Consider the following 16,311-nt stretch of genomic DNA (forward strand, 5'->3'; position numbering starts at 1 on the left):
AAATTATTCTAATACCAAACCATCCATCCCAAGGTTTGAGAGCTGCAATGCTAAAGTCCAACATTAGATAGGTTGTTAAGGTACCTATGGCACCACAGACAAAAAAAGAACAAAATATAACTATGCCCTTTTTGGACTTACTTTTCACCTTTTCTAAATTAACATTGCTATTGATGGCGATTAAATTTCGAAAGAAATTTTCAAAACGGGATTTCTTCGAATCTCCTAGAGGCACCCATTGTACAATCAAGGAAATTGTGACGCTCAGTGCAATCAAAAGACACCATAAGCTGACCGTTATGAAAAGATAAATGTTATTTCCAAGAAAAACTCCGGCAAAAGACATAATGAAATTCAACCAGAACCCGGAAACTACCACAACACAATAAATGCGTGTGAGATAAACCAGTTTTCTGCAACGACCAGAAGCATATACCAAGTGTTTTAAGTTTGTCTGTCCAGAGTATATTCCAAAATACTTCATCAGTTTTAACACCGGACTATAGACGTCGTCGATTATTTTAAGCATCTGTTCGTTGCATTTGTTTCTGCAGAAATCGAGTTGTCAGCTGCTGTCACATCACTCCTCGTAGGTTGAATTGAAATCGATGAAGGCATTCCCTGTTCACTGTGCATAGGAACTTCGTTAGATGTCACTCTTGAAGGCATGATCATTGATCGGTTGAGATTCAAAGAAACCTCAAATCGTAGAAAGTTTCACTTTGTTATCAGTCTTGCAAGTTAATTACTTTTTTTTCAATGGGTATGTTTTTGTTTCATCGTCTTTAATAGCGTTGGGAGAGACGCCAGCCTGTATTCTTAATTAATATTTGAAATTCACTTTTAACAATATCGCATATTTAATTTAAATTAGTATGCAGTTGATTTTTTTTTCTCTTCAGTGACCTGCAGAGGGCCTGCAATTAACTCCGTTAATAATTCGTCTCTTTTTAAAAGGTTCGTTAGAAATAAAAGCTATGTACTATGTATCGTGTTGTCCTGCATCAAATGTTTAAAAGGAGAGTGCACGGGTGTTTTTCTTACATGGGAAATTCCCAGATGTTTATCATTACAATACCTTATACAAACAATCTTTTCTTTACTTTTCTTTTCTTCTTTTCCTTCTTTTCTTTCTTTTCTTTGTGTTTTCCCTTTTCTTTCTTAACATGAAATAAATAGAAAAAGGAAGGGAAAAAATCAAGCAAAACTCAAACGCGTTGAAGACAAGATATTTAGATGCGCAAATATTCAAATGTGCCACAACGGGCTATTTAACGATTTCATCGATTTCACGAACGATTTGAGACGCTATCAGAAAAAAAATAAGAGTCGACAAGTTTTACTCCTTTTCCGTTATGTTATTCATTCTTTTATTATTGTTCTGTACCTTACAGTTCGTTTTTTTTATGCCTTTGTGAAACGTAATGAACATGTTAATATGTTTTTTTTAAAGACAGAAATAAAAAAAGGGAGAAACAAACGAACCAGTCAAACATAAAAAGAAAGTCAGAGAAAAATTATTCCCTGATTCATTCCTGCCAGCATTGAAGTGTTGTTAAGTGTGCGCAAATAAACCCTGCATGTTTAATTATACAAAACCAAAATTGCGCCTTCCTTTTGCTATTTTTTGATGATTTTTATTTCACGTGCCTGGAAGATCTCATTGAGTATAGGGAGAGAACGAACTTGACAAGTGTTATCATTGTTGAAATAAAATAGGGGAAACATTAATGTCTACGGTGTTTTGCTTGCATGGACCATATAATCGAGATCAAAACGGTTGTTCTGGGTTTTGTTCACTCCATCTTCATGCGAGTTAACTTCGTAGCTAAGGTAAGGTCTGGTGGCTCATCAGGCCGGAGCTTATCCCGGCTTCTGTTGCGTAAAGCGACTAAGAGTATTTCTACTCCCCCCTGGTTGGGATGCTAGTCCATCGCAGGTTACCTCCAGCATTAAGTTCTGCTGTACCCATTTATACACCTGGGTGGAGGCGGCACTGTGAGAGTAGCGTCTTGCTAAAGACTACAGCGCAATGTCCTCGGCCAGGAATCGAACTCGGATCGTTCGATCCGGAGACGAGTCAATTTGTAACTGCAAGCCGGATAGTTTAACCATGCTTTCTCGATCTTTTCTTTTTTTCTAATTTTTTTGGGAATAACAACAAAGCGAGAATGGTTTGTTTTACTCAACATATTCAAATAGGTCCAGAAACATTGGCAAGGTACCTACATCTTCAAACTGCCTATAATAAGCAACTTCAATTCGTCGGCTGTTGATAGAGAGAGCCGTGAATGTGAAAGCGAATTTGATTACAAAGTGATGACATTTGAGGTCGGCATGTCTTGCTCCCCACTGACGAAAGCTTCCAACAAAGCTGTCACTTGAGAAGATATAATTACAGTAGGAGAATGGTGATTATTTCGATGTTTTTTTCTTGCTATTTATAAGCTCAGCCCCTCGTAGTGAAATGAAAATCACATTATTTTACTAGAAGTGGTAAAAGACTTCTGAAATTTCAATTTGAATACGTTAACACAGTTTCAACAGGCATATAGTTCATTATCTTGTTCCCATTGTAAAGTCAGTAGAAAGTAAATATTTGTTATTTATCTTCCTATTACAGATCATTGGTAGTGGTGCGTTTAATTTTCTTTATAGTTTTGTTTTTATGTACTTTGTGTCACCTCCTTTATTTATTTCTTTTCTGTTAGTCCTTCTTGAAATTACCTCCATTTGAAGAAACTATAGGGATCTCATGGGCGTTGTTTCTCTATTTAAATGAAAATGATTTCATCGGGCAAATCATTAGTTGTGTTCGATATAATGCAAACATTTTCGTAGACTCCTTCCGAGGCTTTCAATTTCTATCTTCCGGTGGATGTTTCACTCTTTCTAATTCAACCCTAGAAATTTGATTAAAATTTATTGCTAGTAATACGTATGACGTTTTGAAAATGTTTGGAGAGCATTTGCAATGTATTACCACCGGCCGCGCGATTTAATTAAAAACAAAAAGTACCAAGAAAACCGTGTTTCTACATGACGCAAAGGAACTCACCAGCTGTTTTTGGATGTTAACTGTTCTCTCCGTGTGAGATAACTGGAAGTTATGAATTCACAACAAACATGCTACTATACTATACAAACTTCAAACTATTAAAGCATTTCACCATGCAAGCTTTTATTGTGCAAATTTCAATATCATATAACTACCTATTCAGGATAATACGTTGTCACTGGCAAAGCGTTTATAGTTCTCTTTCTAACTTAATAGCTCCCTTCAAAGGTTACAATTATTCAGCCTTTTTTTTTTCTCGTCAAATCAATTGGAAAGAGCTTCGCGTTGGCATCGATGACACATTAACTTTTCTTTTTAAATTAAGTTATCGAGAAATCTCCTGATCCTCTGGCATTGTTTTGACAACAACACAGTTTTTCACCTGAACGTTACCTTCGTAGGATTACATGTTTTTCCCCTTCCGTCTCACGCGCGCGTTTGAAGTCGGTAGTATTTCAGGGCCCGCCTAGTTTGTAACTTTGGGATAACATCCGGCTTATTCCGGACCGAGTTTAATATAATCTTTATGAAAGGCCTGCAATCCCTCCAATTTTCATTGTAAAGACTGAATATTCTCAAAGATACAAGGTGTGGGCCTCAAACCACCGTCCCTTCTCGAGTGTAATTCGCTCCTGGTGCAGAAAACCAGCAAGACTATTATCATGGCTACAAAAAAGATTACCTTCTTTCGACAACTGACAAGGAAGCTTCTTTCTGAGACCTTTTGTGTTTATAACTAGTAAATAGTGACAAGAATAGTGCCATTATAACAGTTGCGACATTTACGCTAAGCTTTTGATCAGCAACTGAATAGATATGTTGAAAGAAAAAAATTGAACCTGAAGTTCTTCCATTTATCTCAATGACTGGCTGGATGGATGGACGGACAGACAGTGTACTTCACTGAATAGCTGTAAGTGAAGAGGGTGAATCGATTCGTCTGCTAAATTAAAATGACAATAGAAAAAAGTTCTAATTTTGCAATGGCCTTGAGAAAAAGACCTGCGCAGGAAAATGCGATTGCTGTGACGATATAACATGAGAAAGTCAGAAAGTTCTACCACTATAGCTTTTAAGTAATAGCAATTTGAAATCAGCGCGGATCTTGCTATTGTTATTGTTTTTCCTGCTTATATGACATAAGAATTGCGAGTTGCAAAATAATTACACCTGGGCTAACCCTAGTTTGAAATCTAAAAGGATATACATTTATTTTTTTCCAGTAAACAATATATATCAATAAGGAAATATTTGCTGTTATCAAGTCATTCATTACTTGGAAGTTGGTTATGTTGGAAATGCTTTTTTATTTTCAAACTTCGCTTGGCAGAGTTAGCATAACAGCAAAGTAAGAGGCAATTACTCCAGCAATCTGAAAAAGATAAAATGCAGAAGTGCCGTCACCTACATAAATTTTACAGTGCAATTGATTAGTCAATAGCTTATTCTTAGAAAAAAAGACCTCTTTGTAAAGAGGTCTCTGTGTTTTGTTGTATCTAGGAAGCGAGTAAATTTCTAAATTCACAGTTAATGCAAGAGGCTCAAAGTTTCCTCCAGCGCCACTGCTATGATTATTAGCTCTTAACCTTTATAGGCAAAGAAACTGTCTTTCAAAGAATTGCTTCATTTTTTCACGTAATAAATAACAAAAAATAGAAATATACAAGTATAAAATTTACTGATTAATGTAATCATCAGACTTTAGACTTCTGGAATTAAAAATGCCTATTCTCAATAACAGACGAAAGTTGTGTTTTTTTCCAAGTTGTTATCAATAATGTTTATCAATTATTCTCATAGCCCGAATCAACTAAAACTGATTTACTTTGAATTACGTCGGGTTTTTTTTTTTTTTTTTTTCTTTGCGTTCTTTCCTTTGTATTTCGCCATGGTATTTTGACAGTGTGGTGTAAATCATAATAGTTACTGACATTGCGTTAAAAGAAGAAAACCAAAAAAATTATCTTTAATTCTGGAAAAATGAATAAGTAAACTTACCGTTAGGGACATCGATTTAGTGATGACTGCCAGTCCTCCAATAGAGATGCTCTTTGGATAACCTTGAAGGTCCAATAGAAACATAACTAGCCGGAATGAGAAAGCAACCTTAACTTAACAATCTTGTAACTGCTAGGAGTGGTGTTAACTGGCATTCCTTTTCGTAGTTTGTACTGCAAAAAGAATACGGAAGGAGTGATTTTCTGACTTCGTTCATAGGTGTGAATACACGAATTTAAGTATAGTTATTGATCGATACGTGGCATGTTATAATACCATGATAGTCATAGTCACCTTTCTTTCTTCAGCTCTTTCCACTGAAAAAGTTTGCAATACCGTTTGGAAACTGTAAATCTGAAATGAGAATGAAAAGGATAAATTCAGGCAAAATTAATAAGACTATACAGTTTTTTTTTTGTGTGTGTGAAATTTAAATGCCCATTATTCACGCCACTATACAACAATGCAAATTTTATATATTCTCTTAACGATACTTACATGAACGAAGCGAACTGTTTAAGCGAATATTAGTTTGCTTTTTGTTTGTTGTTGTTGTTGTTGTTTGTTTTTGTTTTTGTTTTTGTTTTTGTACGTTTGTTGTTGATGTTTTGCAAAATTTCCGTGCTATACCTTTTCACTGACTTTGGATCCAAACAATGAGATAACTCCTAAAACACCAGTTGCAACGCAAGCAGAAACCAGACTGAATTATTCGCCAAGAACACTAGCGAATTTTCTTCAGGTAAGTGAATAATACTATAAAAACTAAAACAAAGAAGAGGAATATACAGGGAAACTTCAGGGCTGTCATTAAGGGCCGTAACCCGTAACACCTGTTGCGGCTGAGTTCACTTGATGTTACGGGTGAAGATGTCGTTTGATGGTACGAACATGCTTCACTTACCTCATTTATTTTTAAACATTTACCTATTGAAATAAACATAACTGTTTCTTGGTGTCTTGCCTCCTTGGTTCTACTATTTATATTCTACTCTGGAGATGAACTTTCAGTTTGCTTTATCGCCGTGAATTACATTTAGACGCCATTTTAAGCAGCAGAACTTATTACGCAATGCGTTGCTCCTACCTTTTGAGAAATTCCGCCGACCGATGTAGAGTGTTGTCCAGGCTGATCGATCGTGTTTGGTCCCGCGCGTGTGTAGAGAAAATTATGTTTTAATATGAATAAGAGAAAAGAACCCACGTCAAAACAGCCTGGGATCGACAGATTTTTTTCAAAATCCCAACGGACCGATGGAAATGAGGAAGCTTACAAAATAGCCGGTTGAGGCGGTCGACAAATACCAACGATCCAGCTTCAAGTACTGCAAGTACTTCAGCCGCACATGGGCAGCCTGTAGAACCGAATACTATGATACAAAGAGTGGAAGAAAAATTTACCGAGTCTAGAAATTGTAAAGCATTTCATTCTTATTACCACTGTAACGGACAGAGATGTTCAATGTCTGATCCAGCTTATTTGAGCTCCTCTAACGGTAAGATAGCTCGGTAAGGTAGAGATGATATAATAATTTTTATTTCCGGTTTCACTCCCGTTTTATTCATTTGACCATAATAACGAATTATTATAACTGCTAGCAAACATCAAACCATATTGCTGACTATGGACTGTCATTTATTTTATTTTTTTTAAACAGGGAACACTCGAGTCTGTTGGAGATATTTTGTAACTTTCTTCATTTGATCTCTGTAAATTAAGGTGCCTGAATTTGAAATTATGCACTGTGAAAAACAAACAGTACTAAAATAAGGACCACTTGCATAGGTTAGTGCAACAAAGATGTTATTTCACTATTTGCTGATGATGTACTATAACATATCACTCTGTTTTATCAGCATTTTTGATTAGGAAAATTGCCATTTTCATGCCCTAGAAAGCAGGAAAATGCATTTCCAGGGGTTTCGCGTTCAAAAAATTTCTGGGGGGTATGCCCCCAGACCCCCTAGATGCTCAGGCCCTTTCGGGCCTTCGGAACGTGTGGCCGTTGGTCACGTATTTCATTGCTACGGGTGATAACTTACATGCAACGGCTGCTTCAAAACTTAATGACAGCCCTGACTGAAACCATTCCAAACAGAAGAGGCGCTAGGAGCTTGTCTGCAAGTTCAATAACACTACATAGTTTTCGATACTCCATCTTTAAGGCTGCAAGGTCCATTGAGGTCGAATGAAATGATGAAATTCCTTTATGTAAATTATTGCAAAATCCTACAAGTATAAGGCACGTGTTACAGAAAAAGAGAACTGATAGAAACCACACACTATTACCAATAATAAGGAAGATCGAGCGAAGTATTCTCAAGCCAAACCAATGATTCCAGGGCTCAAAAGTTGCTAGATTAGGTCTATCAATACTTCAAGGACTATGACAGTCACTACAGTGGCTAGAAAGAGATAGAAAAATGCAATTAAACCTTCTCTTGATTTAGCTTTCACCCTCTCTAAATTAGCGCTCCTGATGACCGCCAGTGCCTTTGCAAGGAACATTTCGAATCGAAATTTCCTCCTATCAGTTAAAGGCAGTACGCTTACGGATATCGTGCTATTGAGTGCGATAAAAATAAAAAAAGAGGCTCGACTTGATGAAAAGAAATATATCTCGTTTAATGAGGATCTCGACGAACGCCATAACGAAATTAAGCCAGAAACCAAAAATGGCTACCACGCAATAAATTTGTGCAGGATGGATATCGATCTGCTTTCTGCTTTGAACGAAAGTAAAATCCACTTGTATTACACTGGTTTAACCAAAGTACTTTCCAAACAACTTCATCAGGCTAAGTACTGGACTGTATTTTTCATCAAACCCTTTACGCAGCTTTTCGTTAACATTTTCTTGCTCGTGAATTTCAACCGCAAACGGAACGTCGTTTATCGCATGTTGCGCTGAAATTGATGTGGCCATTTCTTGCGCGCTCGGAAACTTCGTAAGGTATCACTTGACAAAGTTTGATCACGATCAGCCGAGATTTCAGAAGAAAAGAAAAAGCTGATTATATTTCTAAGAATTCCGTATGAACCTTTTTCTCATATTACATTTTACACGCGCCTGTGAATTAGTCAGAAAAAGTTACATAATCAGGGACCTTGTATTGTGTGTCTTTGCATTCCGTTTGAATTCAAATATCAATGGACTGAAATGAAAGTCATTTGCTGAGCCCAAATTAATGTAGATCGAATCATTTGTTCGGTGATTATTGATGAATTGTCCTTTCCTGTTGATCGTCTTCCTGTTTTGCAAAATGAATTCTGTGCAATTAAATTAGAAATTATTATTATTATTTTTTTTTTAACTAAAATAAATGAGTCATCTCATATATATTATTTTTTTAATTAAAAGACGCCCAATAAACATCAGCAGGCGTAGAGTATTACTTTTAATCTACGATGTGAGAGTGATTCATACTCCTAGATCGACTCCTAGACCTCCCTTGTAATTAAATTCGTGAAATTATTATTTAACAAAAAAAGGTATCTTAATATCAATGTAAGAAAAAAAAAAAGGAAAAAAAAAAACTCTAAAAGGTCTGGTTTAGAAGTCTGGAAAATATTCAGAAGCATATAGATATACCTAGAACCAATTGTGTCCTTAATTCCAGCTGAGCAGTGCAGTTCCATTTGAAAACTCACCGTACCAACAAATAATAGAATCTCGACGGGACACAATGGACCATGTAAACTGTTTTATTAATGTTTAGAAAAGAGCCCGAAGAAAATAAGTGCGCTGATTTGTTTAAAATCGTGTTTCTATGACTTGATAAGAAACACAGAACTAGCGCGAGCAAAGTAAACAAGTTGCTTCTCGTTTTTTCGTCGCGGATTTTTCTAAAAGAAGTAGAAAACATGTTCTCCGTGTTACTATCGGTTATAGAAACACACTCGTGGAAGTTTGGGAGAACTAGAAAAAGCTGTGGAAACACTCGCCTTCCCTTAGCATTTCTCTTTCTCCCAAACTTTCACTCGTGTCTCTATAACACGATAGAAACACGGTGCGTACATGTTTTCTATTTCTCAATTTCACTGTCGTAATTCAATTTGCTTTAGTCCTTGAGTTTCGGAGACCATCTATGTCAATAGGGAAGTATTTTGATAGCCGCGAGTCTATTTCTTTACATGTACATCAACTAAATATAAAAAAGCCTACTTTATCTAAAATTATGGAAAGTTATTAATAAGATAATGTTTGCTTCGAGTGAGTGCAGAAATTTTAACCAAGTAGCTTCTATATAAGCCTCCTTCCCCCTCCCCCATCCCCTACCCTCCTATATAGGATCCTCCCATCAAGTTACAGGACGAATAAAAAGTATCTGCTTTAGCTGGCTTCCTTACTTTATTGCGACCATTAATATTTTGAATTCTATACATGATCAACTTGTGCAGCATCTGGAACCAAGAAATTTATTGTCGGCCTTTCCACATCTCTTCAGGATATATTCAACTTCCTACCCCGCACCAGATGACCATGTAGCTGAAGTTGCAAGACAACAGAACGTTTACAAATGCCATTTTCATTTGACCTCTAATTTTTCTGCAAGGGCCTCCTGTGCCCCACTGCAGCCACTTTCTGCTAAGACGAAATTTACATTTACACATCTAGTGCGCTATACAGGCATCTCAATAGCTAGAGCTTTTCCTCTCTGATCAGCTCTAAATATTTTGTTTACACTAACTATGTCACTCTGTTGAAACGTATATATACCAAAGGTGTTCGGTAATCACTGTCATGCACTACTACATAGTATAACACAAATACCATCCATTTAGTTTAGCTATGATACTACATCATTATTAACTTGAAAGCCATCAGGTACCTTGGCCAACATCACACTTGCTGCTTTAGAATCAGGAAAAAAAAAAAACAACAACAACAACAAAAACCAAACAAAACAGAAACTTTTTTCACGAACTTTTCGAAGTATATGCTTTTTATTATTATCATTGTTATTTTAAATTGCTTTTATCTTGAGAGGAGCTCGAGTGGGATGCTGAGATAAGCACAAAACATTTTGCAACTGTTAAATCCGTGTGATTACTCTAATTTCTCTTTATCGCTCTTATCTTGAAGGGTGCAGGGTACTGAGTGATAGCCCTTCGATGCTTTATTTCAGGAGGTTCTCGTCCTTCTTCTGGAAGAAACGTAAACTTGCTCAGCATCCATGATAGGAACACAAACATTTCCAGTTTAGCCAGAGCCTCTCCCGGGCAAACGCGGCGTCCTGCGCCAAAGGGATAGAAGTTGCCTTGATTGGTGATCAAGTTGCCTTCTTTGTCAATGTGACGGTACGGGTTGAAAACCTTTGGGTTCTCCCAGCATTCTGAGTCAAGATGCACAGCTTCGGTATCAGGATAAACAATGGTATCTTTAGGAACACGGTAACCACATAGTGAGGTGTCTTCTACCACTCGGTGAGGCAAGGCTTGTGGTACGACGTTTCCTAACCTCAGGCTTTCCATGATGGTAGCATTGATCAGTGGGAGCCCAAGACGATCATCCAAGAGTGGCATTCGGTGTCGACCAACGACGTCATCCAGTTGCTGTTGGATATCAATCTGATATTTAGGGTGCTGTACCAGATAGCCAAGAGTGAATGCCAGCCCATGGGCGGTTGTCTCGTAACCAGCAGTAAACATGTTTTGTATAGCGCCTATGAGATGATCTTCAGACAATACAGAAATCTCCTCTTCTTTGTTTTCCTCGATGGCTTCTCTCTGTGAGAGCAATAAAGCCTCCATTAAATTACCAGCAGGTTTCTGAGGATCAAATGTTAGTGTTCTTTCTCTCAGCTTCAGGCGAATAATCTCAAGAGTGGAAAGAAATGTGTCAAATATTTTCTTATGGGACTTCACGGGAAAGTATTTGGCCACTGGAAAGAAATCGAGAAACATGACGACTTGAAAATCCTTGTAACTTTTCAATCCGAGCTCGTTCAAATAGATCAATTTGTCAATGTTAGGGTTGGTAATATCCCAGTAATTGCCGAATATTATTCTTCCTAATACTTCTACGATACTCTGATTCAAGAGTTGAGCGGGATCAAAACTATTCTCTTCTTGTTCGTCAAACAACTGCAACAGTTTTCCAGCTGCTTGAGTCACGCGTTCCTCGATTAAAGGTGTGTTGGTGAGGTGTTGCCTTAAAGTAGAGACCAGAATACGTTTGTGGTATTTCCAAGTCCAACCATCGCTGAAAGCTACGTCCTTGTAACCTTATACGGAATAAAAGAAATAAATAGCGAATTAATTTGAGTACAACTATCTTACCAGTTACAAGACAGCATGAGCAAAAAAATGTTTACTACTTCCAACCACTGGTTTGTTGCAGTTTATCGTAGATCGTTGAGGTCGCAGTTTCACTTTTCATTTCTCGCATGTTTTAATTTCTTCCGTTTCGTCCAATTGTGGGGAATGTTTTGCCCACTTAGGTATAACCCCTTCTCTTTTCCGTGGATTGTTGAAAAATCACTGCAACGTTTATGTACCCTGTAAGTGAAATCTTATAACCAAGGGGCCATTATATAGGCGTTCTAATGTTCTCAAAATATTGTCTTTTTCAGATTCTTAAGGCAACAGTAGACTTATCGAATCTTAGATCCACGGATCAAAACACAGGCGACCCAAGCTCTCTCTGCGAGGAGTTGTTTTTTTTTTTTTTGAAAATTCTGAAAAGAATAAGCTGAATAATTGCTGACTGGATGCAATGGATTTCCTCTGAGTTTGTGAGATCTTTCTTTTGTAAACACGACTCAACTTGATTTTGATTGGCCGATGGTAACAATGCGCCTCTTGGTGGGTTTGTCAAATAAACCACGAGGGTACCCGGGGAGCATTTTGGTTAGCGTGTTGACAAATCGTTACTGACTACCCCAGGTTGGACTAATTATAGTTATCCGACGTACTATGCGAACCGCGAAAGTGTCCTAACTTTTGTGAAGCGGCTGTTTTTCGAATTTGGGAGCGAAGCAATCTCGAAATAAATGTTTCGTAGCGAAGGCGTTGTGGACGTAATTGCGCAGCGAGTGAACTGCCATGGAACTTCAACATCTCTTTCTCGATTCTACGGAGGAATTGAGCCAGCAGGGTTAACGTTATTTTCAGTGGATTTATTCGCTTCGAGCGGCGGGCACTACAGAAATCAGTGTCCGGACTTGTCTTTCTTTTATAGTGGAGACCCACAGAACGATAACTCGCCGAAATCGCGTTAGATCGGCCTGAGCAGCTGGCAAACAAAGAATACAACACAGCAACAGGGTAAGTAGATTTTATTCACAAAATATAAGAATAATTGACTTTTCAAGCAAAACAGTTGCATTCCCATACAAACCTTTATAAATTCAAACCGTTGTAACACAACACCTCCATATGCTTTAAGGCCAGAGTCACGTTTCGCGTGATCAAATTCGGTCGTTATGTAATAGTACATGCCATATTGCCATATGTCACGTTACGCTGAACGTTCGCTTTAAAAGTAAAGGAAACAAAAAAAAAAACTCCTCGCAGAGAGAGCTTGGGTCGCCTGTGATCAAAAGGGCCAGTGTCTCCACCAAGTTACCACCATGCATGCAAAGAATACTCCTGTTCCTGTTTGAGCTCTTAACATAGTAAAATTGTGTCTAACTTTTAGCGTGAGGCTCCGCGCGCTTTGCAAGAAATAAGAGTGGGCATAACTTACCTTTGCTCAACACTTCCAAGGCGTGTGTCTTAGGTCTACCACAGAATTTGGCTGATCTCGTTACCAAAACCTCCCTGACGGCCCCCGATGAGCCAGCGACAACAAGCTTGTAGCTTCCGAGTTTCAGGGAGAATAGTCGTCCGTATTTACTTCTCAGGCTGCAAGGAAATAAACACCAAGGAGTCAAATTAAAAGACCATCGTCTCTTGGTCAAATTTAGTGCACGGAATGGTTTATTTGGGGCACGGATCTGAGAAATTTTAGACACTAAAACCCTCGTTACACCAATTCCGAAAGATTCAATGGAATATTTACTATTTTGTGCACCATTGTAGTAAATCTTTACTAAAAATTAACAAAAAAAAAAAAAAAAAAAAATGGGAATCTTGAAGAGCATAGCGGCATATCTGACACCTCGCGAGTCGTTAGTGCGAACTCTCGCAATTAAGGACACCAAATGACGGTCCGTAGGGTGTCCTATAAAAAGAGTTGACTGAAATGGTTCGCTATTAAAGGCTGATTTGATTATTCAACTTTAACTCGCTATTTCTATTGAGGCCCGTCTAACGGGACTCGGGTCGTTTACGGCGTAAGATTGCAGATTGTAATTATGTTAAGACAAAAAAACTTAGGCCCAGACGTACGGCTTTTAAACGTATCAGTTTTCCTATGCCAAAATGAAGAAAATGTTTTCGCCCACACTAGCCTTTTCGTTTTAATTTGATTTCACCTTTCCCCGCTAACGGGTTTTCATTCACCGTTTTAATCCGGGTGTTTTGTTGTGGACAACAGGCGAAAACGCATCAAAAAGTATGCGTTTACAACCGCATTAGTTTGGACCTGCATATAGGGACGTCGAGATCTTTTATCGGAGTTGGATTTGACAGACTGTCTTTGAACGATGAAATTTAATAAACCGTGACCAATGGTATTGCAAATTTTAAAAGGATATTTTAATTCCCTGAGGGCATGAGACTGCAGAAAGAAATTAAACTTTAGAAAATAACTTTCATAACATCAAACGTTTTTGCAGTGTGACTATTTTATCCAAATGTTGAAATCACAGAACATGAAATTTTTAAATTGAAGTTAAAACTTTGGATGACGGTCGTTGATATATTCAAGTTGCGTCGTTCAATTTAGCAACACGTTGTGTGATTATAATTTAGAGAAAAGATCCTAATTAAGTTATCTTAGTTAACTTGGCTATTTCGAGCACTTCAAGCAAGAAATTTGTCTGCGAGGTCAAATAATGATACTCAGGACACAATATCTTGCTGAGCATCTATCATTTGTTAGTGTCACGCGGCAGAGCATTTTGATCAGTGATTGCTAGTCAGACGAAAATTTTGCATACTTTTTGAAGGACCATTCGCCACCCCTGCTGTTATCGTTGAATATTCACTAACAACTTCACGGGTCTCGCAATCTCGTTTATTGAGCGGTTATGTACATCTTGCTGTCTCGATTTTTTTCACAAAGTCGTCTTGCAGTCTCGATTTTTTGCAAGACTGAGAAAGTCTCGAAGCAATGATTTGTTTGTTATTCAGTTTTATAAGTGAAATCCGAACGTCTTCGAGCTGAACGTCTCGAGCTCGCATTTTAAACTCTTTAAAGTCTCAGTTCGTAATTGAATAAGTGAAAATGTCTCGGGCTCGCAAACAAAACCGCTTGTCTCGCCTCATGGCAAAGTCTCGCATTTACCATTCATCACGTTAACAGTAGAACTTCCGATAGATCTTGATATTAACTGTAGCGCAGCAACTGGAGTTTCGAAAGAAACATTAAAAGCATCAATTCAAATCACGAAGTGGACTACAAAGAAGAACGAATAAACAGGTCGCTCACAAGGCTCATGCAATTATCATTTTGAAAGGATAACTAACCTACCTTGCAACTACATCTTGAAAGATCTCGCCATCAAAGTTGAAACTGAAAAGGTTTCCGATCAGCGGGAGATTGGTGAATCGTGGGCCAGGCGGCATATCTCTGAACTGGTACAACTCGATCATCTGGTACGCCATGAACGCCATCAGTATGACAAGAAGTATATTTCCAAAGCTGAAATACTCCGTGACGGAAGCCATCTTTGCCAACATCGCAAGCGCGCGGTTAAGCCTGGTTCTCATATGCCGCCGACATACCTGGGACACCGTTACGGCATACGTGTACATTTATTGCCGAATCATAATCTGTCCCAGGCATTGACCGCCGGCTTGCCTGCGAAGTTGAGCCGAGTTCAACTTCACAGGCAAGCTGGCAGTTGTCGGCGGTTGTCGGCGATGAAAATATTTTATGTGAACATCATCTGCGGACGCAACATACTCTAGTAAGACGATTCCGGATCCATATTTACAGGTGAAATGGTTGACAATTGCAGTTGCAACCGCGGATTAAATAAGACGCGAACTGAACCATTTATAACGTGACGAGTGTGGCTTATATGTTGGATGTACATCCCGACATATCTTTCAACGCATCGCCAAACATAAACATTCTGCTATTGGTAAACACCTGAAAGAAGAACACAAGTTGCAAGCAACTAATCTACAAGACCAATTTATAGTTTTAAAGAAATGCCGCACAAAGTTTGACTGCTTGATCTACGGAGATGCTGTTCATCAGGAACATTAAACCAAAACTTAACACGCAGTCAGATTCAGTTCGCGCCAAACTCTTTAAATAACAATGGAATACTTTAACACCCTTTTAATTCCCTAATTATTTTCACACTATTTTTATTATTTATATTTATTCAATTCTATCATGTATTTCGAACTTGAGAATGATGAGATGGAGTCATCGAAATGTCGTTCACTTTTCATATCGCTTATTTTCCCTCTAAAGTGTCATACGAAACCTTTTATTATTAGTATATTTCCCTCATTTTATTCTGTATTACCCATTTCTTGCTGCGCAGGTGAATATTTAGCTGTGATCTACTTGAGAATTACGTCTTGTTTTCTCTGATTATCCATTTCATGGCGTAACAGAACTCAGACGCAGACTTGATTTTTATACTGACTCTATGTTCCAAAAGGCATGGAGAGGCGCAATTTGATTACCCTCTTCCAGCAGTTCGGTAAGTTTGTGGCGGAGCGCAAACACGGCGAGCAAAATTGAAGAGAGGGACTTGGTGCGAGCAGCCTTCTGGGAGAAGCTATGTCTGATCGTGCAAAATCATCGCACGCTCACGTGAATTTATAGTTCTTTTTTCACTCAAACAGATAGAAATACTATAGTCATCACATCTTCTTACCTTGGGTCATAGTTAATGAAAAAAAATTATAAACGAAAGAAAGGTGGGTTTATAGAAAATCTTTCTCTGTGTCGTTGCTATCATTGTTTACCTAAATAGCTAGGAATAGAATCAAATAAACATTTTGTATCCTGTATAAACAAACGGTACGCTGTCAGTTTGGGCAGAAAGGGTCCAAATTCATACGTGCTTTTCCGTTACGCGTGCAATAAAAAGTTGTTTTACACCAAAGAACAAAAACCCAGGTTGACACGTTTATCTATGTTGTTTTGTTGGCCACAATTTCAACAGGTTATTTCAGTAAG

The 16,311-nt window shown here is 38.0% G+C and overlaps 1 protein-coding gene and 1 pseudogene across 1 annotated transcript; both read right to left on the reverse strand.

Moving 5' to 3' along the window:
- Positions 1–4,370: 4,370 nt before the first annotated feature.
- LOC145482452 (uncharacterized) lies at positions 4,371–7,983 on the reverse strand (annotated as a pseudogene).
- A 1,998-nt stretch (positions 7,984–9,981) lies between these two features.
- Positions 9,982–15,181, reverse strand: LOC145482807 (steroid 17-alpha-hydroxylase/17,20 lyase-like). Its single transcript, XM_081461448.1, has 3 exons — positions 14,638–15,181; positions 12,748–12,905; positions 9,982–11,284 (listed from the first exon to the last, which is right to left on the reverse strand). Exons 1-3 carry the CDS (start codon positions 14,919–14,921, stop codon positions 10,113–10,115), a joined length of 1,614 nt encoding a protein of 537 aa, XP_081317574.1. The 5' UTR covers positions 14,922–15,181; the 3' UTR covers positions 9,982–10,112.
- Positions 15,182–16,311: the final 1,130 nt, after the last annotated feature.

The sequence above is a fragment of the Orbicella franksi genome, chromosome 3, assembly GCF_964199315.1.
Source record: "Orbicella franksi chromosome 3, jaOrbFran1.1, whole genome shotgun sequence".
Taxonomy (NCBI): domain Eukaryota; kingdom Metazoa; phylum Cnidaria; class Anthozoa; order Scleractinia; family Merulinidae; genus Orbicella; species Orbicella franksi.